This window comes from Eriocheir sinensis, unplaced genomic scaffold, assembly GCF_024679095.1.
Source record: "Eriocheir sinensis breed Jianghai 21 unplaced genomic scaffold, ASM2467909v1 Scaffold140, whole genome shotgun sequence".
In the NCBI taxonomy this organism is placed as follows: Eukaryota; Metazoa; Arthropoda; class Malacostraca; order Decapoda; family Varunidae; genus Eriocheir; species Eriocheir sinensis.
In genome coordinates, this window is record NW_026110740.1 from 594012 (window position 1) to 619390 (window position 25379).

The window sequence follows — 25379 nt, forward strand, 5'->3', positions numbered from 1 at the left end:
CATATTTTCCAATTCTTCTGTCACTCGTTGATCGTATAGAGAAAAGAAGTCTGGGGACAGGACACACCCCTGTCTGACTCCTCTTGTAATCTGTACCCAGTCTGTCTCCTCCTATCTCCTCGTCCCTATGCTGTCAAATTCCCATCCTTGTTTTTTCATCTCTTCCGCTGGTAATCTCTGGAACAGCCTTCCCTCGCCTGTATTTCCTCCTGCCTACAACTTTAGCTCTTTGAAGAGGAGGGTATCGAGACATCTCTCCTTTCGAAGTTGACCTCTCTCCTGACCTCTCGTTATTTTCCCTCTGAATCTCAAGTTGTTGTTGTCCTTATCTTTCTCCGTTCTTGTTTTTTGTTCTTCTTTATCCGTTGTTCTTCGTATCCTTCATTTACCTTTCTTGTTGTTCCTCATCTTCTCCACCATATAGATAGTTCTTGTTTTTTTTTTGTTTTTTTTTTTGCTTTTGTTTCTACTTTTTTGTTCTTTGTCCTCCATTTCCTCTTTTTTTTCTTTTTCTTCTTGTTTATTTTTCTTTTTTTTTCATGTTCGTCTTCTGGTTGTAGCGTTATTGTTATTGTTGTTATTGTTGTTGTTGTTGTTGTTTTTGTTGTTGTTGTTGTTGTCATTTGAGCAGGTTCTAGAGGGCTTTTTTTTTCTTGAGCTTCCTCCCTTGCTATAAAAACAAACTTTGCAGACAATACGGAAAAAACGACGTAGCCGGCACTCACGTGATCAGTAAATTTCTGTGCTTAACTAGAGAGAGAGAGAGAGAGAGAGAGAGAGAGGGGGGTAGGAATACATGAAACTGCTGCATATATTTATTTTCTTGGGGCGGCTATTGTAGAACACTATAAGGATGCTTAGGCTCGCATTATAAGACATTTCGCCGCCCAAGAACACATATTTGACAAGGCTTTCCTAGAAGTTGTGGGCATTTCCGGTTCTAGTTTTATGACCCTGGTGGTAGTTTGACCCTTCTTCTGTACCCTGAGCCTAAAAAACACTCATTAGAGCCTGATTGATATCCCCTTTTGACCTTTAGAAATATCTTGATGTGAGAAGGGAAAGTGTCTTGTAATACCAGCCTTGATATCTGTTCCTCGTTTAAGTTATATCAGCTGACTTGGCTTACCAATGATATGCTTTTAAACAAAGAAACATCGTGGGCAAGAGGCAAACTGAAAGGGTTGCAGGTGTACTAATGAATTCTCCTCCCGAAATTGACCTCTCTTTCGGCCACCTCTTTTGATTCATTTTTTTAGGAGCAGCGAGAAGCGGGCTCTTTTTTTTTCATTATTGTTTCCTTTTTTGTGTGCCCTTGAGCTGTCTCCTTTGTTGTAAAGAAAATGAAATTCGTGCCCGTATAGATACATTGGAGTCGTGATTGGCGAGAAAATCCAGGAACGTTTGACTTAGATGACGGTATACTTGATAGTGAAACCGCGGCTGCTGCTGCTGGTGCCTTGATAAGCTGCGTACACCTCATTGGTCTGGGATATCAGAGGTGAAGGCACTACCCTATTGCCGCAGATAATTAAGCTGGTGTCTGACGGGTACATCTTCTCACTCCTCCCGTTCAGCAGAAGCCAGTCAGTTTCACAGTTCGTTGTCCCTAGAATCCTTGATGTAACTTCGTTGACCTTCACGCGACTTCCAGAAGGAGCCTTTGGACAAAAAAAAAGAGAGTTGCGTTACCTTAGAGGTAGATATGGAACGGGCCTCTGATGTTTCATTGGCGACCTGCTCGAAGAAAAATGGGTGTTTGAAGGGGGGATGAGCAAGTGATAATGTTATAAATCACTGGAGTGTTGGAGGAAGCAAGCGCATGGTACGTGTGAAGGACTCAAGTATAATGTAACCTTTTGTGGAGTTGGTGGTGATTGTTTTAACCCCTTGAATGTGGATTTCCTACCAGAAAACATCACCAAGCTACAGGAATGGAACAAAAACTGGCTGCTACAATTCAATGAAGAAAAATATAAGGTCCTGCATCTTGGGAGGGGATATCCAGCACACCAATACCACATGGGAAACACTCCACTATCCACCACAGAGGCAGAGAAAGACCTGGGAGTGTATGTTACCAGGCTACCAGTGAAGGGATATCCAGCACACCAATACCACATAGGAAACACTCCACTATCCACCACAGAGGCAGAGAAAGACCTGGGAGTGTATGTTACCAGGCTACCAGTGAAGGGATATCCAGCATACCAATACCACATGGGAAACACTCCACTGTCCACCACTGAGGCAGAGAAAGACCTGGGAGTGTATGTTACCAGGCTACCATTGAAGGGATATCCAGCACACCAATACCACATGGGAAACACTCCACTATCCACCAAAGAGGCAGAGAAAGACCTGGGAGTATGTGTTACCAGGCTACCAGTGAAGGGACATCCAGCACACTAATACCACATGGGAAACACTCCACTATCCACCACAGAGGCAGAGAAAGACCTGGGAGTATGTGTTACCAGGCTACCAGTGAAGGGACATCCAGCACACTAATACCACATGGGAAACACTCCACTATCCACCACAGAGGCAGAGAAAGACCTGGGAGTATGTGTTACCAGGCTACCAGTGAAGGCCAAATTCGTGCCAATCGCAGCGGACGGGTTAAGGTTTGATGAAAATAGATGACATGACCAAACAAATCTCTTGTCGACACCCCCGCAGGAGTGGCAGTGTTGTGGAGAGAGACACACACTAATACCTTTCTTGTGTTACATCCGTTTTTACCTGGATTCGGTATTCGCAGTATTTTTCTGCTGGAGGGGAAGTTATTGTGCCAGTCTGACCAACAGCTGCCGTGATTATCTGTGGATGGATACCATAGTGATTATGATACCAGGCTTGAGGGTGTATCGAGCAGGGATTATAAGCAGCTCTCTTATGTGCTTGTACGATGGGTCGAATTCAAATACAAACTATGTTCCATAATTTATCTTACTATTACTAAACACAAAAAAAATATATACAATGGATAATATTATACATCTACTGTCAATATGTCCATCTGGCGAGAATCTCAACTTAGCAAGCAGCACAGTTGTATATTGCCGAAGTAGCGAAGCTCAGATAAGTCCACAATGTTCCTTAAGGGGTTACTATTACACTGGGCAAATTTTCCGTGGATCTTCAGTCAAACCACGATTTCCGCTGGCGTGTTTCTCATTTGTTTCGTGTTATTGTTGATGACGATGATGGTGAGTAATACCGTTTTCCTTCGGTGAAATCTACCGTAGCTTTGGAAGATCGTGGACACGTCAGAAAGCCACGGAAATATGAGAACCACGCCAGCGGAAATCGTGGTTTGACTGAAGATCCACGGAAAATTTGCCCAGTGTAATAGGGTGGTATTATAAGACAGTTTCACTTCTCACATCAACTCTTTCTAAAGGTCAAAGAAGGTGGCAGTCAGGTTCTAATGAGTGGTTCTTTAGGCTCATGCTACTGGGGAAGGGTCAAACTACCACCAGGGTCATAAACTACTCCTGGAAATGCCCTAACTCATACGAAAGCCTTGTCAAATATGTGAACTTGGGCGACGAAATGTCTTAAAATACGGCCCATAGTCCCTTTACCTGGTGACAACTTAGCAAGCAGCACAGTTGTGTATTGCCGGAGAAGCTCAGATAAATCCACAACGTTCCTTACCTGGTGACAACTCGTGGTTGCAGGCGTGAAGGAGATGTTGTAGCCCTGATAGGTCTTCGTGGGTCGGTGAAGAATCTCGCGTTGAAATTGAAAGATGGCGATGTAAAGACTTTCCCTGATTGAGACCCACACAACCTGGTGATTAAATTAAGAACAAGGTTATATATATATATATATATATATATATATATATATATATATATATATATATATATATATATATATATATATATATATATATATATATATATTTTTTTTTTTACGTCTACGCCAATAGCGCCAGTAGGCTCGCTTGAGGGGTCTGGGTGGTGTTCGGCCCCACCCCATAATGGCGCAGGCAAGTGTTTATAGTGGCGCCATCTTCTCTTGGCTCATGCTGCCCCCTGGAACTCATTCTAGATTCACTTGGACGGTTTCCTCTAGAGTCCGGGTTGATGGGTGGTCTTAAGGACAGCATGTGGGTAGTCTTAAGCCACTCGGCGGTGACTGAAAAATCCCAGGTAGTAGCGTGGGATTCGAACTCGCGTCGTCCATCACGTGGTGAATGTGGGCCCAGCACGCTACCACTCAGCCACCGCCTACCCAGCGTCGTCTGTAGTGGCATCGTCAACGTTACCAGATTGTCGTACTTGGCGTATTGTTTTTGCCGATTTCTGACCAAAAACTATCGTACCCACAAAGATAACGATATGCATTTATAATTATCGTTAAAAGCGGTAATTATTGTTGCTCTTTTTTTTTGCAATATTTATGGGGGTGGGTTTCATTAAAGTTCCCAAGTCCTTGGAAGTGTGCTCAAGGAGTCCCAGGTGTGCGAGAAACATTGGGCATGTATCACGAAAGCTACCAAGCCAGGCAACAGGACTGAGAGGAGCCGTGCGGTCACAGCGGAGCTGAAAGTGGCGTTGACTCTGCGATACCTCGCCACCGGGAAAATGCAGCAGTGCAGCGCAGATGACTTTGGAGTTTCCCGGGCCACAGTCAGCAGAATCATCACCCAGACCGTGGATGTTCTCGTGACACAAGAGAATATGAGGCGGTTCAATGGCTTCTCTTTAAACCGGGGGGCGCAGCAGAGAATGAAGGCGGAGTTTGCCGAAATTGCTGGTTTTCTCGGTGTGGTGGGTGCTGTTGATGGCACCCACGTAAGAATAGTGGCCCCACATGACCACGAAGAAGTGTACGTCAACCGCAAGAACTACCACAGCATCAATGTGCAAGTGTTATTTGATGCACAGTACAAGCTGCGGGACATGGTGGCGAGGTGGCCAGGGTCTACTCACGACTCACTAAATGTTTGTTTACACCGTGGTGCCGTTGAAGATGCAGACGGAACAAAAATACGTGCACATATTCTTTACAATGAAGATACTATCGCTGTATTTCAACTAAATATCAATTTTTTATATTTATAATTCCATAATTATACATAAGAAGTGTAATTTAGGTTAATTGAAGACATATTAGACGTCAAAGCGACGCGGAAGATTGGCAACGATGGTTTCTCCCAAGACCGCCCCCAATCCAACTTGGAAGTGCTTGTGGCGCGGTGATGAAACACGCCCAAGAAATTTTCCCAACTGCGCGTGGCACCACGTCTGGGAGACCACTATGATGAAACCCACCCCAGAAACAGGAAAATACAATGTTATGCGTACGGTAATCTGGTAACGTTGGGCATCGTTCCCATCTCTCGTTGTCAACCAAACATGTGAATTAAGTATAGAAACCCACTCCGCTCTTCCTCCTTAATATAAGAACATAAGAACGTAGGAGTCTGCAAGAGCCGGTAGGCCTGTACGAGGCAGCTCCTTTGACCCTAAGCTCCCGTGTATCTAACCCCACCTAATATCGCTGTCCATGAAGTTATCTAATCTATTTTTGAATGTGACAATTGTATTGGCACTCACCACATGAGTGCTAGGCCTATTCCACTCATACACCACCCTGTTAGTAAACCAATTTTTGCCTATGTCCCTGTTGAATCTGAATTTATCCAGTTTAAACCCATTACTTCGTGTCCTACCCGGTTCTCTTACCAACAAAACCTTATGAATATCCCCCTTATTAAAGCCCTTCATCCATTTATAAACCTCGCCATAACACCATAACTCTCCGTGACGAGGGACAAAACGCCCAACCATTTCACCCACCCCAGTCATTAACACTAATACAACAACTACCCATTAAACAAGCGGACCATCCCTTGACACCTACCCTTACCTGCCGCTGTATAAAGGGGGAGCTTCGTGGTGCAGTGGTTAGCACGCTCGGCTCACAATCAAGAGAGCCCGGGTTCGATTCCAGTGCTGAGTGGCAAAATTGGGGCGGTTTTTCCGATATCCTACACTCCTGTCCACCCAGCAGTGAATGGATACCAGGTATTAATCGGGGGTTGTGTCCCGTCTCCTGGGGTCTGTTCCCTTCTCCTATAATCCTTCCCCCTCCTGTCTCTCTCCGGCATATGACCACAGATGTTGCCTTCTCCTATAATTCCTTCCCCCTCCTGTCCCTCTCCGGCATATGACCATAGATGTTGCCTTCTCCTATAATTCCTTCCCCCTCCTGTCTCTCTCCGGCATATGACCACAGATGTTACCTTCTCCTATAATTCCTTCCCCCTCCTGTCTCTCTCCGGCATATGACCACAGATGTTGCCTTCTCCTATAATTCCTTCCCCCTCCTGTCTCTCTTCGGCATATGACCACAGATGTTGCCTTCTCCTATAATTCCTTCCCTCCCCTCTCTCTCTCTCCGGCATATGACCACAGATGTTGCCTTCTATAATTCCTTCCCCCTCCTGTCCCTCTCCGGCATATGACCACAGATGTTGCGCCGACTAAACGAAACTTTCTAACTTTTCCGCTGTATAAGGCATCACCTGTTACTCTATGTCTTCAGCATGCACACTCCACCTTTAGTCACCCAAGCAACAAACCACACGCTACTCACGTTGTCGTTCGATTGTACAAGAATGTTAACTCGACGCCATCCACACATCTTCTCAGCGCTCCCTGCAGCGTGAACCTCTCCAGTTTCAGCGTCAACAAGGATGTCGTCTGAACAAGCAAAGGAATACTTCTATAAGCCCTGACCTGTTTGCCTGTATGCGGGTTTGCTACAAAAATAACGGAGCAGTTTATTCATTTCATAAACCCTGAACTCTTGGGCGCACCTTTTATCACTCCACTACTACGTCGAGTGGAATTATTATCGTGGACACTGTGATACTGCCCGAGTCAGATTGTTAGTGGCGTGTTTCGAGGATATATAACTATAGCTCTGTGTGTGTGTGTGTGTGTGTGTGTGTGTGTGTGTGTGTGTGTGTGTGTGTGTGTGTGTGTGTGTGTGTGTGTGTGTGTGTGTGTGTGTGTGTTTACAGCAAAGGAGACAGCACAAGGGCACACAAAAAAGGAAACAATAAAAAGAAAAATAGCCCGCTACTCGCTGCTCCTGTAAAGAGTCCGAAGAGGTGGCCAAAAGAGCAGTCAATTACATGAGAAGAGGTGTCCTGATACCTTCCTCTTGTGTGTGTGTGTGTGTGTGTGTGTGTGTGTGTGTGTGTGTGTGTGTGTGTGTGTGTGTGTGTGTGTGTGTGTGTGTGTGTGTGTGTGTGTGCGTAAAATGCACTTTCTTACTTGAAAGTCTTTTTTTTTTTTTTTTTACGTGTACACCTATAGCGCCGGTAGGCTCTCTTGAGGGGCCTGGATTGTAGTCGACCCCAGCCCGTCATGGCGCAGGCAAGTGTTTATAGTGGCGCCATCTTCTCAGCTTCCAGGAAATGCGAGAGATATATAGTGTATGCCCTGACTACTTAGATATACTCAGCGTCAAGGCGTTTTATAACAGTAATTCTTGATTTGAACAATAAAATGGAAACGCAAGCGAATAGGAATGGCAGACAGAACAATGACCTTAGGCAGTGCACTAACTCGGCTTTCTTCTCCTCTGGAATAGAATATCATGTCTCGTAATATCATGGACGCTTTGTGACGCTGGAATGAGCTATTACTTGCCTCACCCACCACGGCCAAAAAAGTAAGGCACATACCGAAACTCCTCGCAGTGCGCAGTTAAAGTTATTCGGGTAGTTGGTGATCCCGAAGCCTGGGGAGGACCAGTAGAACACTCCGCTGAATGCCTGAATTAAACATCTTGGTGGTTTAGGGCTGGGGGTGGCGGTGGTGGGTTTTGTAGTGGTGGTGCTGGTGGTGGGTTTTGTAGTGGTGGTTCTGGTGGTGGGTTTTGTAGTGGTGGTTCTGGTGGTGGGTTTTGTAGTGGTGGTTCTGGTGGTGGGTTTTGTAGTGGTGGTTCTGGTGGTGGGTTTTGTAGTGGTGGTTCTGGTGGTGGGTTTTGTAGTGGTGGTTCTGGTGGTGGTGGTGGTCGGTTTAGTAGTGGTGGTTGTTGCTCTCGGGGTGGTGGTGGTGGGTTTTGTAGTGGTGGTGCTGGTGGTAGGTTTTGTAGTGGTGGTGGTGGTCGGTTTTGTAGTGGTGGTGGTGGTGGGTTCTGTAGTGGTGGTGGTTGTTTCTGTTGTGGTGGTTTTTGATGTGGTGGTGGTGGTGGTGGGTTTTGTAGTGGTGGTGGTGGGTTCTGTGGTGGTGGTTGTTGCGTGGTGGTGGTGGTGGTGGTGGGTTATGTAGTGGTGGTGGTGGGTTCTGTATTGTTGGTGGTGTGTCTCAGTGGTGGTGGGTTCTGTAGTGGTGGTGGGTTCTGTAGTGGTGGTGGTGGATTCTGTAGTGGTGGTGGTGGTGTCTGTTGTGGTGGTGGTGGGTTCTGTAGTGGTGGTGGTGGGTTCTGTAGTGGTGGTGGTGGGTTCTGTAGTGGTGGTTGTTGCTGTGGTGGTGGTGGGTTCTGTAGTGGTGGTGGTGGGTTCTGTAGTGGTGGTGGTGGGTTCTGTAGTGGTGGTGGTGGTTTCTGGGGTGGTGGTGGTGGTTCTGTAGTGGTGGTGGGTTCTGTAATGGTGGTGGTGGGTTCTGTAGTGGTGGTGGTGGGTTCTGTAGTGGTGGTGGTGGGTTCTGTGGTGGTGGTGGGTCTGTGGTGGTGGTGGTGGGTTCTGTAGTGGTGGTGGTGGATTCTGTAGTGGTGGTGGTGGGTTCTGTAGTGGTGGTGAGTGGGTTCTGTGGTGGTGGTGGTGGGTTCTGTGGTGGTGGTGGTCTCTGTAGTTGTGGTGGTGGGTTGTTTAGTGGTGGTGGTGGGTTCTGGAGTGGGGGTTGTGGGTTCTGTAGTGGTGGTGGTGGGTTCTGTAGTGGTGGTGGGGTTCTGTAGTGGTGGTGGGATCTGTAGTGGTGGTGGTGGGTTCTGTAGTGGTGGTAGTGGTGGGTTCTGTAGTGGTGGTGGTGGGTTCTGTAGTGGTGGTGGGTGGATCTGTAGTGGTGGCTGTGGGTCTTCTAGTGGTGGTGGTGGGTTCTGTAGTGGTGGTGGTGGGTTCCGTAATGGTGGTTGTTGCTGTGGTGGTGGTGGTGGTGGTGGGGTTCTGTGAGTGGTGGTGGTGGTGGGTTCTGTAGTGGTGGTGGTGGGTTCTGTAGTGGTGGTTGTTGCTGTGGTGGTGGTGGTGGTGGGTTCTGTAGTGGTGGTGGTGGTGGGTTCTGTAGTGGTGGTGGTGGGTTCTGGTAGTGGTGGTGGTTGCTGTGGTGGGGGTGGTGGTAGGTTCTGTAGTGGTGGTTGTTGCTGTGGTGGTGAGTTCGGTAATGGTGGTTGTTGCTGTGGTGGTGGTGATGATGGGGTTTCTGCATTGGTGATTCTGAAGAGAAACAAAAATAAAGGAATCATTAGGACGTAAAATATTTGCGATCTACGAATTGGGAGCAGCGAGTAACGGGCTTTTTTATTATTGTTTCTTTATTTTGTAAAGCCCTTGAGCTGTCTCCTTTGTTGTAAAACACAGGCTGATGAATGTACAACGCAGAAGGGTGATTCTACTCTTCGCTGGTCCTGAGACTCTCCCTCCCTCTTTTTGTCACTTACGTGCATCCCGGTTGCGGCACAGTGAGTTGGGCAGACCATCCCTGCGAAGATTATTACTTATCGCCCTGAAGTATAAAATCATCTCTTGACCGGCTCCGGTGAAGGTCTGGCCTGCAGTGATGTCCGTGCCACAATACCTGCCGAGGATTGGAAGAACTTGAGTGGTCACGGTCACCATCGTGCAAGTTTAGTGGCACAAAGGAATATCACAAACTAAACTTGTTACGTAATAATTAGAAGTGAATACGTCTTGTAAGAGTAACAGTGGCAGCCTTGCTCGCCGTCACGGGGCAGGTAGGCGAAGGCTGACTGGTAGCGTGCTGGGCTCCACATTCACCGCGTGGAGGACGACGCGGGTTCGAATCCCCACGCTACCACCTCGGATTTTCAGTCACCGCCGAGTGGCTTAAAACTACCCACATGCTGTCCTGAATACCACCCATCAACCTGGACTCTAGAGGAAACCGTCCAAGTGAATCAAGAACGAGTTCCGGGGGGCAGCATGAGCCAAGAGAAGATGGCGCCACTGTAAAAACTTGCCCTGCGCCATGACGAGCTGAGGCCGACTTCCATCCAGGCCCCTCAAGAGAGCCTACCGGCGCTACAGGCGTACACGTACAAAAAAAAAAAATGCCAGAGCGAGCAGGGGGTTTGTATACGCACACTTCACCGTTGTACAAGTTGTCGGTTCTGGATCTCCAGACCATCAGTAGCAGCACGTCTCTGTAGTCGAGCCGCAGTAGGGATTCTTTTCGTACAGGTAAAGTCTGAGAAGGTCACTGGGGCACGTGTGGCACACGGGAGCTGCAATCCACTTGACGCACTGGACTGCCGGGGCAGGGAGAACGGAACAGAGGGTGAACAGACAACACCACACAAAGGGAGCCCGCCCACCCACACTGTGTCTGGCTTCAAGACAAGACACACACACACACACAAACAAATCTCTCTCTCTCTCTCTCTCTCTCTTCTTCTTTTCTTCACCAACGTTGTAGTGCGAGAATGGAATAAGCTCCCACCTTCAGTGGTTCAGTGTAACACGATTGACTCCTTTAAAAAACAAGCTCGATCGTCACTTCCTTCAACTTAATGTCAACTAGAAAGGAAATGCAACGTTTAGGAGCCATCTGACTAATGTAGAAGCACTTAGGTTTAGGGACAGGCCACCTAGTCTGGACCATGGGGTCTGTGTTTTTATTTATTTTTTATTTTTTTATTTTTTTTACAGCAAAGGAGACAGTTCAAGGGCACACAAAAAGCAAACATTAATGAAAAAAAAAAGCCCGCTACTCACTGCTCCTAAAAAGAATCCAAAGAGGTGGCCGAAAGATAGGCAGTTTTGGGAGGAGGTGTCCTGATACCCTCCTCTTGAAAGAGTTTAAGTCGTAGGCAGGAGGAAATACAGATGAAGGAAGATTGTTCCAGAGTTTACCAGCGTGAGGGATGAAAGAGTGAAGATGCTGGTTAACTCTTGCATAAGGGGTTTGGACAGTATAGGGATGAGCATGAGTAGAAAGTCGAGTGCAAAGGGGCCTGCGGAGGGGGGGAGGCATGCAGTTAGCAAGTTCAGAAGAGCAGTCATGGAAATATCGATAGAAGATAGAAAGAGAGGCAACATTGCGGCGGAATTTAAGAGGTAGAAGACTATCAGTATGAGGAGGAGAGCTGATGAGACGAAGAGCCTAAGCCTCCACTCTGTCCAGAAGAGCTGTGTGAGTGAGATGCATACTCCATATGAGGGCGGACAAGGCCCCTGTATATGGACAGCAACTGTGCAGGGGAGAAGAACTGGCGGAGACGGTACAAAATGCCCAGCCTCGAGGAAGCTGATTTAGTAAGAGATGAGATATGAAGTTTCCAGTTGAGATATTGAGTTAAGGATAGACCGAGAATGTTTAGTGTTGAGGAAGGTGATAGCTGGGTGTTGTCAAAGAATAGGGGATAGTTGTTTGGAAGATTGTGTCGAGTGGATAGGTGGAGAAACTGTGTTTTTGAGGCGTTGAAGGACACCAGGTTCTTCTTGCCCAGATCGGAATAATAGTAAGGCCTGAGGCTAAGCGTTCTTCAGTCTCCAGCCTTGAGTCGTTAAGTTCCTGAAGGGTGGGTCTTCTATTAAAAGAAGTTGAATAATGCAGAGTGGAATCATCGGCGTAGGAATGGATAGGACAGTTCGTTTTGGAAAGAAGATCATCAATGAACAACAGAAAAAGAGTGGGAGATAGGACAGAACCCTGTGGGACACCACTGTTAATAGATTTAGGGGAAGAACAGTGACCGTCTACCACGGCAGAAATAGAACGGTCAGAAAGGAAACTGGAGATAAAGGTACAGAGAGAAGGATAGAAACCGTAGGAGGGTAGTTTTGAAAGCAAAGATTTGTGCCAGACCCTATCAAAAGCTTTTGATATGTCTAGCGCAACAGTAAAAGTTTCATCGAAACGGCTGAGAGAGGATGACCATGAGCCAGATAGGAAGGCAAGGAAATCACCATTAGAACACCGCTTGCGGAATCCATACTGACGATCGGAAAGAAGGTCAAAAGTGGATAGATGCTTCAGTCTTCCGGTTAAGGGTTTATTCAAAAGCTTTAGACAGACAAGAAAGTAAAGCTATAGGAAGGTACGTTGAGGGACTGGAACGGTCACCCGTCTTAGGCACAGGCTATATGTAGGGGTATTTTCAGCAGGAAGGAAAGGTAGATATAGAGGAATTATAGTTTTTAAGGACAATAGGAGGCACTCCATCAGGTCCATAAGCCTTCTGAGTATTGAGGCCAGAGAGGCCATAGAAAATATCATTCTAAAGAATCTTAATAACAGGCATAAAGGAGTCTGAGGGGGGGTAAGTAGGAGAAATATGCCCATAATCGTCAAGAATTGAGTTTTTAGAGAAAGTTTGATTGAAGAGTTCAGCCTTAGAGATAGATGAGACGGCGTTGCTGTCAGGACTGAGGAGTGGAGGGAAAGAAGAAGTGAAGTTGGAGGAGATGTTTTGGCTAGATGCCAGAAGTCACGGGAAGAGTTAGAGAAAGCAAGGTTTTGACATTTTCTATTAATGAAAGAATTTTGGTTAGTCGGAGAATAGATTTGGCACGATTTCGGGCAGAAATGTAAAGTTCATAATTAGCATTAGTTTGAAGGCTCTGGTACCTTTAGAGCTACCTCTCTATCATTGACAGCACGAGAACAAGCGTGATTAAACCAAGGCTTTTGCGTGAGGAGAGAAAGAACGAGGAATGTATGCCTCCATTCCAGAGATAATCACCTCTGTGATGCGCTGAGCACACACAGAGGTCTCTATCCTGGAAGCAATAATCATTCCACGGGAAATGGAAAAGTACATCCTCAGGTTGTCCCACCGAGCTGAAGCAAATGCTGAAGCATCGCCTTCGGTGGGTCCAGAGGGTACAGGAGCGATAGGACAGGATGCAGAAATAAGATTGTGATCGGAGGAGCCCAAAGGAGAGAACAGTTTGACAGAATAAGCAGAAGGGTTTGAGGTAAGGAAGAGGTCTAGAATGTTGGGCCGATCTCCAAGACGGTCGGGAATACGTAGGTGCTGGACCAACTGCTCTAGGTCGTTGAGGATAGCAAAGTTGTAGGCTTGTTCACCAGGATGGTCAGTGAAAGAGGATGAAAGCCAAAGCTGGTGAGTGAACATTGAAGTCTCCTAGGATTGGAGATTTCAGCGAAGGGAGAGAGTCAAGATGTGGTCCACTTTGGAATTCAAATAGTCAAAGAATTTTACATAGTTAGTAGAGTTTGGTGAGAGATGTATTTAGTAATAGAGTGATAATGAAATCTTAGCCTGATGATGGCAAATTCAGAAGAGTCAAGGTCGTGGGCACGAGAGCAAGTGAAGTCGTTACGTACGTAGACACGATATCCAGCTTTGGATTGGAAGTTAGAATAGAGATTGTATGAGGGAACAGAGTAGAGATTACTGTCAGTTGCCACAGAAAACTATGCTTCGTATAGGAAAAGAAGGTAAGGTTTAGAGGAGGAGAGATGATGTTCCACAGAATGAAAATTAGAGCGAAGCCCGCGAATGTTGCAGAAATTGAGAAGAAAGAGGTTCGAGGAGTTATCATGACACCTCTCGGGTCGGCAGCCAGAAGGGGAGTCCTCCCTGGGGGAATTTGTGGTCCCCCAGTCGGGGGACCTGAGGCTTGGTGTACGCGCCATTTTGAAATTTTGATTTTGGGAAAAGGTGTATATGTTGTGTGAATGTAGTGTGGTGTGGATAAAGAGAGGATCTGTCTTTAGAGAGCATGCTGAACTACTCTCCGGTGTTGGTGAGACAATAGGGAAACGGTTAGTGAGGACATGGGAAGGGTCTTTGGAGGGCTTCAGCTCCCTTCTCACCTCCCATATATACCTCACCGGGAGTGGCTTGCGCCCGTTCGGTAGGTGTCTTCCTGTAAATCTATGTAAATCTTTCACTCACTATTTGGGTAGTTGCTTGGATAGCCCGGCGAGGTGAGGAGGCCTTCCTGAGTTACTTTCTCAGTGCAGGGATTCGTCAAGTCGTCTGTGGAAGACGAGGTTTGGTGTCAACAGTTATGCCAAAACAGCCGGATTTTGCATAATCCACTAGAAAAAGAACGATTATATATATAGTCACTGGATCATTCCAATTTTTCAAAATGGTTCGCTGAGCAATAGATATGATTTAATGAGGAATTCTTGGACTACACTGTAATTGAAGGTTGAACTGTTATCCTCTTCTATCCCAAGAGCCAAGCTATCGTAAGGTGCTTCCTCACTACAGAGGAACAAAGAAAACAAGTATTCTGAGAGCTCCAGAGACAAGGTGTGCAAAGCGGCGGCCAATCACCGTAGTAGTCTCCTGTCACTGTCTGACAGTTGGCCCTGAGGTGCCCAGGGACACACAAGCGCAGCTTTTTCCATAAAACCCGCCGTTCTGGCAGAGGTCGGCGTTCACTCCGCAAGCAGCAAGCCACTTATCTATAAAAAATGAAAATTGTTGATCATTTTAGTTGGTGTCGACGGTCAAATTATTTAATACTAGTACCTTACCATATGCATACATGTTTGTTTCCTATCGCGATGGGATTTTTTCATCATCCAATTCAAACCGCATGGTAAGTGCATGGATACTTCGCCGATGGAAACGGTTCGAAAAAGTAATGGTGGTTGAAGCCTGGCGAGTGTTAAAATAGGAGCGATATAAACATTATTTGTAAAAAAGATCAATTCCTACAATAAGTCCGAGTAAGCAAACGTGCTCATTTTTCAGTATAGGAAGGAGTTCAAGTCACAGACAGGAGGAAATACAGACCAAGGAAGGCTGTTCCAGACATTATCAAAGAGAGGGACGAAGGAATGAAAATGCTGGTTAACACTTGCATAAGGGATTTGGCTCGGATAGGGGTGAGCAAGAGTTCAAAGTTGTGTGAGGCCGCGGAGGGGAGGAGGCATGCAGTTATAGTCTGTTCAGAGCATGAAGTCGGTTCAGGGTGGAGCTGGTATCGTCGCTTACCTCTAGCCATCCTGCCAAATCAATCTTCGTACATGCGTCTTTCTCTTATTTCCCATCCCTGTGCTATTTGTGATATTTTATGTATTCTGTATATAGTAAAGGAAGCTACATAGTACAATGAGTGTCGATGTTTAGGATTATAACAACGAATTGAATAAATTCTATGACATGTGGCAACGATTTTTTCCCATATTGCCAAGTTTTGGTGGTGGTGGTGGCGGTCGGCGTGTCCCCTTAGGTCCCTCCCCCGGGTCGAGAGGGAGAGAGAGAGATAAACAGGTGGGTTGTGGGTGGGTAAGTAGGGAGACGGTGCTAATCGGATAATTGGCGGTCGAACTGGCATTGCCGCACTCATGGGAATTCAGGAATCTGCCACACCTTGAACCGGCTTCATGCTCTGAACAGACATTTTTTTTTATAGCATGCCTCCTCCCCTCGCAGTCAGGATGAAAATATCGGTAGGAAACAGAGAGGCAACACTGCTGCGGAATGTAAATGATTGGAGACCAGGGGCGTATTTAGGACCTTGAAACATTGGGGCTATTGGGCGTATTTTAAAACATTTCGTCGCCCAAGCTCACATATTTGACATGGCTTTCGTAGGAGCTGTAGGCCTTTCCAGGGGTAGTTTTATGACCCTGGTGGTAGTTTGACCCTTCTGTGCCATGAACCTTAAAAAACACTTATGAAAACCAGATTGATCCCCTCTTTGACCTTTAGAAATAGTTGATGTGAGAAGCGATGGTGTCTTAGCCCAGCTCAAAATGCTGGGTGGTTGGAGCGCGAGAAGCGCGTAGTTTTTAGGGTAATTCTGAGGCCTCCTTGACAAACATTAGGGACAATTTGTGTTATTGTATTTAGCAGTAACGCGGAAAATATGGCAAGTGTGTCATAACAAGACTTTCAAGGTAATGATCAAATTATGGTAAAGCATAACCACATTTAAGTGGTTAAGACTGATGTATCATACACATAAACCTCAAATTAAAATTTATTCTTTCAGATACGTTTACTGCAGAGAACAGGGCAATAAAAACTGATGAAAAGCAATTGGCCGTGTTTACAATATACCTTAGAAAAATAAAGAACATTAAGTGAGCATCAAGTATTTAGTAATCAGAAACTACCATTTTTCACAAATTCATATAGTATTTTATTAAACTTATTCTGTTACCAAGGAGATTGAAAACTACAACTCAGAGGTCTTAGACTTAACTCTCTTGTTTTTTGCCTGGAAAAAAAATTGTACGTGGAAATTAGAACTCCAACATTCAATATAAACCCCTTTTTTTATCAATAGGAAGATTAAGCAATTCATTTTGTAAATTATAGTAATATTAATGGCAGCCACAACTTAAGGGAAGAACTGGATAAGGAAACTGGATAAAAAATATTGTACATGTGCCGTAACTTACTTACATTAGAGTTTCAATGTTTGTCCCTTCCACTGACACGCCTTTCTTTAAACCCGGTAGCAGCGACAGGCCAAATTTGTGGCTCTGCCGTGTGCCAGCGACGGGCTACATTTTGCCATGATATAAACCCCCCAAAATATATGATGCATAAACAAATGCGTTGATATATATTATGAAATGGTTTGCGTGAGTGTTGATTTTTTCTCATTTTTCTCGCTTAGATGGAAGGGCCTTTAGGAAACATGATCATACCACGATTTCCGCTGGCGTGGTTCTCATATTTCCGTGGTTTTCTGACGTGTCCACGATCTTCCAAAGCTACGGTAGAGTTCACCGAAGGACGACGGTATTACTCACCATCATCATCATCATCAGCAATAACAAGAAACAAATGAGATCCACGCTAGCGGAAATCGTGGTTTGACTGAAGATCGACGGAAAATTTGCCCAGTGTAATAGCCCCTTAATTACTCATATATCATACTCACTGATGCAGCCGTACATGGTGTTGGCCAATAGTATGTCCCTGTGAGAGAGTCCCGTGCGCTGGCCGATGAGCTCCTGCGCCAAGGGATATAGGGTGGCGATGGTCGTCTTGCCGTTGTTGGTGAAGCCCTGAAAAATGTGTCAAGGGAGAGTCTGCTGCGGGAGTTAAGGGCCAGTTCGACAGTCCAACACTCTGAGCCGATTTCACAGTCCAACACAGTGTCTTCGTAACAGCCCGAACCAAACTATAGAATCCCATACAATCCAAAATGGTGAGGTCTTCGATGCCACACTAAATACACAAGACTTCTCCTGTATAGTTTCATAAAATTTGTGAACTTAAATATAAACACCAGACACTATACAAGGAAATTTCGAAGGCTCTGGTATTGGTTTGGGAGCTTACGAACCCATCATGGGGAACTGTGAAACTGGCCCTCTGTCATTGTAAGCGCCCAAACCAAACCATATCCACTACAATGATCCGCTATTTCTACTCATTACATGATATACTAATTAAGAGATTTCCTGTGTAGTTTCCTAAAATTCCCTCCACCTTTTTATATCAACTAGAGCTACAAGGAATTTTCGTCGTATTTTGTGTTTGGTTGGGGAAAAGGAAAGTTTGGTTTAGTCGGCGCAACATCTATGGTCATATGCCGGATAGAGACAGGAGGGGGAAGGAATTATAGAAGGGAACAGACCCCAGGAGACGGGACACAACCCCCGATTAATACCTGGTACCCATTCACTGCTGGGTGGACAGGGCGTAGGGTATCAAAAAAGCCGCCCAAATTTTTCAACTCCGCCGGGAAATCGAGCCCGGGCTCTCTCGATTGTGAGCCGAGTGTGCTAACCACTGCACCACGAAGCCCCCGTTTGGTAGGGGAGCTCGCAAACTTGCTGTATTGGACTGTAAAACTGGCCCTAAGACGACGAGACGTTTTACAATAGGGGAGCGTATAGTCATCATGGTAAGAAGGAAACCATACTCATGCAAAGTCCCTCACCGTAGAGCCGTAGTGCATGTCGGATGAGTAGTCGTATGGTATGCCGTAGGTGTTGACCACTGACGTGCTGTACTTATTGAAGTTGTTTTCCCTGCCAGTTTGGATGTTGCCATAATTGATGACCACATAGTCGTCACGGTCGGGGCGACTCTGCTCGTGCACGAACCCAATGGCGTGGCCGATCTCATGGGCGACAATGCCGAGCTGACCCGCGTCGAGGAGAACGATGTTATTAAGACTTTGTCAAGCCTCTGGCAACTAAATTACTACACACACACACACACACACACACACACACACACACACACACACACACACACACACATAATAAATACCATTATTTTTTTTATTGTTATTCATCATTATCTCAGCGATTATTATTACTATTTATTATTTATTTATCACTGGTAATGTTTTGTGGTGCTGTCATCTTCTGTGCAAACAGCTGCGACTCCTGAATTTCATTTACTTTCGTATGGTTTCTTAATAGAGGAAGGTTTTAGGAGAAGACTTCATGGGAAGGTTTAATGCAAGGAATCAGCAGAGGCATGGAAAGACAGTTAAACCAAGTGGCATAAGTTTTAAATGTTGAGGGAACAGAGTATGTCATGGGAGCAGAACCAGTGTAGAGTGAGCGGTATTGGGGAGTGCAGTATGGTAACTATATAATTTATTGTGTTACGACATAATATTACCATAGTGTACTTACTTCTTTGCAGCCACTTCCAATGGAAATGTCTTGTCCATTCTGGGCCAACATGCCGACATACGACCAGCATCCAGACCCTTCAAAAAACCTGACGTGCCGTTGAGCGAGGTTGGACGTGAGCTGGAATCTGATGCAGGTGTTTTGCTCCCAGTGAGCAATCGCTGCATTTATGGCAGCCACAGTGACGGCTGAGTCCGAGGTGAAAACCGAAAACAAACATTTTTTTATGGTATAAAGAAAGAGACTGGTTGTGTTACTGAACTATCGTATACAATCGAGATTTATAGTTCAGGTTCTTTGAGTATGTTAACACATCTCGATAGTAGGCCAAATACTCTTCGGTCGGCATTACAAGACACTTTCGCTTCTCACATCATCTATTTCTAAAGGCCAAAGAGGGTCAGTCGGGTTTTAATGAGTGTTTCTTGAGGATCACGATACAGAAGAAGGGTCAGACTACCACCAGGGTCATAAACTACTCCTGAAATGCCCACAACTCTTACGAAAGCCTTGTCCAATGTGTGGTTTTGGGAGGCGAAATGTCTTGTAATACGACCCTAACCTGTACGCTCGTCTTTGTCTGCTTGTGAATGGAAACATAATTTTTACATACAGTCGGTAGTGTCGAGGTAGTAGGGCACGGTGGGGAAGCCGCCCTGTTCAGGCCAGCGCGCTGAGAGGTCTGCAAGGGCCTTCCTCTCCCTGACCGCTCGCCACTGGCTCTCCGTCAAGACCATGTCTCCTTCAAAGACTTGGTGGCCGTTCACAACACTAGGATTGGTTTCCATGAAGTCTCGTGTCTTAATGAAAAAAACATAGGAAAGAATAAAACAATATTCGGAATAGCTGACAGGAAGACAAGAGTGATGAAACTATGTATTGCGGAGTACTTACGTATTCATTGTAATTTTATTCAGACTCACCAGATCTCTCATTTCTGCTTTGCCATCCGGTCCCTCGTGGCCTTTGTCATCACTCCCCTATAGAGAGAAAAAATATATTTACATTAGTGCAATATAAAGGTGAAGTTAAAGCTGGGTGCATCCACTATAGCTGAGCGTGGCTGCGGTGCTCAACTCCATCGCTTCCTTTGAGCCTGTGGTGGGAAGCTAAGTCTATATACACCAAGTCAAGTCATACGCAGGTTTGTGGGAGGAGACACGGCCGAGGCGTGGTTTATGCGTGACACTACTTGGAGCCAAACTATAAGAGAATTATAGAGAATGTAGAAACAGGGATTTAGAGAAAACGAGGAAAGGCGGACTAATTTAAATCAGTCACTTCAACATGCCCTCCCTCACACCCCACACCGCCGTTTGTAGGCATTGAAATTACAGTCACGCACAATAAAGACGTATTTTTTCGTCAGTGGCTTGCCTGAACACGCTGTGAAAGAAGGCGAGAATGCACAACCAGAGTGCACACACGGCCCCAACTTAGTCACCACTGAACTGGCGGGTATTTTTTTTTTTGGCTCCAAGTGACGTCATCCCGCTGCTCCGCCCCAAAACCGCCTCCTGCGCGTACCGGTCGCAGTTTTGAAGCAGAGTGACTTGACTTGGTATATATAGACTTAGGTAGGAAGAACTCATTACCGGGGACACGGGCCAGTATGAAGCCCGGTATTGCCACAGTTTATGTTCACCAGGTGTGCCCAGGTAATCATTTCTCGATCAGCCCGAAAAGAAGGATGAACAGCTGGGTGGAAAAAGTTGGAAAGTTTCGTTTAGTCGGCGCAACATCTGTGGTCACATGCCGGAGAGAGACAGGAGGGGAAGGAATTATAGGAGAAGGAGACAGATCCCAGGAGACGGGACACAACCCCCAATTAATACCTGGTACCCATTCACTGCTGGGTGGACAGGGGCGTAGGGTATCGGAAAAGCCGCCCAAATTTTCCACTCCGCCCGGGAATCGAACCCGGGCTCTCTCGGTTGTGAGCCGAGTGTGCTAACCACTGCACCACGAAGCCCCCAACAGCTGGGTGGGTTGAACGCGTTCTGTCCGGGCTGGGGTACGAACCCGGGTCCGCAGATTCATAGCTAAGCACGCTAACCACTGCACCTGTAAGTGGAGTTCAGAGAAATAAGTAGGTGAGGTTATCCAGTGCCACACAAAGGTTATATGTGCACATTAAGTTTCTCCTTTGCCTTATCTGCTGCTTAGAGTGATCCCTGGTGGATAACCCACTGCAGGGCCTGAGACTTCTCCGCGACAGTAGGAATTTGATTTGTCTGATTATTATTATTATTTTTTTTTTACATCTTGGTCTATAGCGCCGGTAGGCTTTCTTGAGGGGTCTGGGTGTCGGCTCCAGCCCATGGACGCAGGCAAGTGTTCATACTGTAGTAGCGTCAACTGATCTTGGTTCATGCTGACCCCCGGAGCTCATTTTTTATTTCCCTTGAAAGTTGTAAAGTTTGGTTTAGTCGGCGCAACATCTGTTGTCATATGCCGGAGAGAGACAGAAGGGGAAGGATTTATAGGAGAAGGGAACAGATCCTAGGAGACGGGACACAATCCCCGATTAATACCTGGTACCCATTCACTGCTGGGTGGACATGGGCATAGGGTATCAGAAAAGCCGCCCAATTTTTTCAACTCCGCCCGGGAATCGAACCCGGGCTCTCTCGGTTGTAGGCTGAGTGTGCTAACCACTGCACCACGAAGCCCCTATTATTTCCCCTGAACAGTTCCTCTAGAGTCAGGATTGATGGGTGGTCTTCAGGAAAGCATGTCGGTAGTCTTACGCCACTCGGCGGTGACTGGAAGATCCCAGGTGGTAGCGTCGGATTCGAAGGGACATCATCCAGGACGCGGCGAATGCGGGACCGGCACTCTAACCACTCAGCCACCGCCTCCCCCTCCTTTGTGGTGTTTGTGATTCGTATATGAATGATATATAACTAAGAGTAAGCTGATAGGACGGTTATTTCTTATGTTAGATCTTTCTTTACTTTCAAAGCGCTTCGACGGTCTAGGGGTTAGCACGCTTATTTTTTTTTTCTACGTCACGGCCTATTGCGCCGGTAGGCCTCTTCCCGGTGGGCCCTGATGGTCGACCCAGCCCGTTCTGGCGCAGGCGAGTGTTTATAGTGGCGCCATCTTAAATTGGCTCATGCTGCCCTCCCGGAGCTCGTCTTTAATCCTAGAATCTAGAGTCCGGGTTGATAGGTGGTCTTCTGGACAGCATGTGGGTAGTTTTAAGCCACTCGGCGGCGGCTGAAAAATCCCAGCTTGGTGGCACCGGGGATTGAACTCACGTCCTGCTGAACGCGGCGCCATCACTCAGTCGACTCAGCCACCGCCTCCCCATGAATCCGCGTACCCGGTTTCAAATTGACTGGGCAGTCGGCGCACAACCCGCCAAGCTGTTTATTCTCCTTTTCGAGCCCAAAAATTGGGTACCTGGGAAGGTAAATTGTGGTTAACCGTGTAGTAGCGACGGGCCAAATTTGTGGCTTTACCGTGTACCAGCGATGGGCCAAATTTTTGCCATAATATAAACCCCCCAAAATAGATGATGCATAAACTGATCACAAATGCTTTGATACATATTATGAAATGGTTTGCGTGAGTGATGTTTTTTTCTCATTTTTCTTGTTTAGAGGGACCTTTAAGAAACATGATTCCCGCAGCCACCACCGGGTTTACCTGGATGTCATACTGGCCCGAGGTAATGGGACCCCCCCCACTACTGGCACAAGGGCCAAGGTGACGGCCTCCGCAGGTAGGGCGATTTCTCCTAACGTTGCCTTTTCTGTATATATTGGTGCCTGCATGTCGCAGTCTTATGGATTCTTTTATGATGATTTTATGAGAAAAAATCGATGTTTTTATACCATTCTCCAGCTTTTATTTGCAAAAACTCGACACTCACTCCATCTTTCTCGGAAGTTTTCCACACCCGGGGTGCGACGCGCACCGCGGGTGTGCCCCAATGACTGATTGATACACAGCAAGGTCCGAGGGGGGGTGCTTCCTGAAGAAGTCATTTGTGTCCTCACACTCTGTGTCCTCTTCTGTCTCAAATATCGCCAAGGAGTAGCTGAGCATACTCTTATCATCTTTTCTTTCATTTACTGTTGTCATATCCTTTAAAAGGTTACAAGATATATTACATTATACAAGTTCTTAACACTGCCTAGAGCTTCCGACCTTAGGCAGGGATGAGAAATGTCTTAATTGGATTCCACTTCAGGTGACGGCCAAAAGAGGTGTCTTAATGGATCCTGTTGTTTTTGTATCCATTTTTTTAAACGTTCGCAGTCCACACGGATTTACATTTTGTTGAGCATCATTTATTTTGTAAACTTCATCTTCTTTTCCCAATCGAGGCATACGTTGTTAGGATACTGCCGATTATCTAAGTACCGGTACTGGCGGCACTAAGTGTACTGGGCCCGAATTTACAATTAATCTTAATCTTTAACTTAAAAGTTCCAATGAATCTCGAGTTTAACTTATAGCTGAGCTTAAATGAAAAAATAAGTTCAACTTCACTCAACAGCTGATCCAGTATGAAAATTTGTCCTGGCAAAAGATGTATTTTTCAAATTGCAGAACTGCAACACTTCAGTGACTGAATATGCAGTAATAGTACTTTATCAATGTTATATGATGATATACTTCAGAAATATGGGCATAATAAGGTAGTATTTATAAAATAAAGGTTACGTTTATCATCCGCGCAAGGTGATATTCTTTTTTTTTTCTCTTGAATGTAAACACGGACACGCGTTCCTGTTCGTCTTCCTCATTCCTGCATCACCCACCCTCTGACGAAGTAATCATGGAAAATATTGCCGCTTTCACTTCTCCCAAGCGGAAAAGGGAGTGAATTGGAGACTGCCACACTCTACACATAGTAGAGGGAAGGGAGTCAACAGATACCGTCTGCAAGGGTAGCCACTGTCCCCTAATAGATGACATGAGTCCGGTGGCATACGATGATCCTCAAACATGCGTTTGAGGCCACTCTCACGCCAAATACGAGCATCATGAGTGGACCCAGGCCAATTAGCTACAACATTAAGAATATTATATTTGGCATCAAACACTAATTGTGTGTTTATGCTATGGAAATTCTTCCTGTTGACATGGTCTGCTTCATATTCCCTGGGGGCCAGTATCCTGACATGCGTGCAATCTATTACACCAACAATGCCAGGAAGTTTGCAACTTGCACAAATTCTTGTTGTTTATCTCGGATTTCAGGGACGGTGCGAGGAAGTCGAATGAATTGGACAAGTATGGCTAGTTGTGTAAGTGCCTTGAGGGTATTGGTGATCGCTTTGCTTACTGACGACTGTGATGGACCAAGATCATCACTGTTACACATCTGCATTTTCCCCGTTGCTAAATAACGCAGTGTAATAATTACTTTCATTTCGGGTGTCAATGCAAAACTCCTTGAAGTAGGGCTTTGCAAGGCCCCTCTCACCAAATCCGTTACGAACAGTACTCCTGCACGATCCAGTCTGTAGCGTTTCAATAGTTCTGCGTCACTCAAAGTATTCAGAACGTCTCTTCGCTCTTGAAAAGTCTTCTCTAGGCGCTGACGGGCTTGTTGACGTTCGGCCATCTTGGCGACTGAAGTTCGACTTAGGCTCCTTAATACGGGTTTGGGCCCGTCTAAAATATCCCGTCAGCTAAGATCAACTTATGAGGGATAAGATGAAGAATAAAGTTAAACTCGCCCTAAAGTCAAACTTAGCGGTTTAAGATTAATTGTAAACTCGGGCCCTGGTACTGAGGTGATACTCGAAACTGGCGCCACCAACAGGTACCGGTACTGGTACTGCCGGTACCTGAGTTTTCCGAACTGGTATCACCGGTATTCAAATTAATGGACTATGCGGATAATATATGTCATATAGATCTCACGGAGTAGTCGCTGATTTGACACAGTCATTTCAGCGACACACTTATTACCAAAGGCCGCCTGTTCAAGTTACTGTTCAGTGTTCATGCCTTAGAGAAAGACAGGAAGCACAAGGGACTCAAAGATCCGGATCTTAGTCCTTCTACACAGGTATCGACAACGCCAGACACTCGCGCTGAGCGTGGTCATAACACCGTGGGCCAGGCCAAGCAGCCATAAAACTTTCTAGCGAGACTCACCGTTGTTCTGAACTACTCTACCAAGATATGTGAACTTTTCCGCGATCTCAGTGTCCTCGCCACACGCATGAACAGACTGTACTGCTTCATGTAGCAAGCCTCCAAACACCTGTACCTTGGTCTTGACCCAGGAGACCTGAAGTCCCAAGTAATAAAAGCAGCACTTAAAAAAAAGTGAAAATATTGATTCTGTACTTACGTCAAGAATGATTGGAGTCGCCGCGCGCTCCTCGTCCTGTTGGAAAGAAAGAGGTAGTGTATCTCTCTCTCTCTCTCTCTCTCTCTCTCTCTCTCTCTCTCTCTCTCTCTCTCTCTCTCTCTCTCTCTCTCTCTCAAATTATGCGGTTAATTACACACACACACACACACACACACACACACACACACACACACACACACACACACACACACATGAGATACATCCTCCATAAGAGGAAGGAATAAGTCTTAGTAAATGGACAGCATCTGGGATGGGAAAACAACTGGTGGAGACGATACAGAACGCTT

At 46.0% G+C, this 25379-nt stretch overlaps 1 protein-coding gene, 1 long non-coding RNA gene and 1 other non-coding gene across 3 annotated transcripts in view; all 3 read right to left on the minus strand.

Moving 5' to 3' along the window:
* The window catches only part of LOC126989984 (uncharacterized), an 88118-nt gene extending 63015 nt beyond the window's left edge, over positions 1–25103 (minus strand). The window contains exons 1-3 of the mRNA XM_050848578.1: positions 25072–25103; positions 19673–19729; positions 19363–19549 (exon numbers count right to left, since the gene is read on the minus strand). Coding sequence (XP_050704535.1) covers positions 19363–19549; positions 19673–19684 — 199 coding nt within the window. The 5' untranslated portion in view covers positions 19685–19729; positions 25072–25103. The remainder of the gene's footprint in view (positions 1–19362; positions 19550–19672; positions 19730–25071) is intronic.
* Positions 803–2826, minus strand: LOC126989985 (uncharacterized). The gene is made up of 2 exons (XR_007743929.1): positions 2746–2826; positions 803–1661 (listed from the first exon to the last, which is right to left on the minus strand). It is a non-coding gene; the product is annotated as an uncharacterized LOC126989985 (long non-coding RNA).
* Trnav-uac (transfer RNA valine (anticodon UAC)) lies at positions 21348–21421 on the minus strand. The gene has a single exon. It is a non-coding gene; the product is annotated as a tRNA-Val (tRNA).
* Positions 25104–25379: the final 276 nt, after the last annotated feature.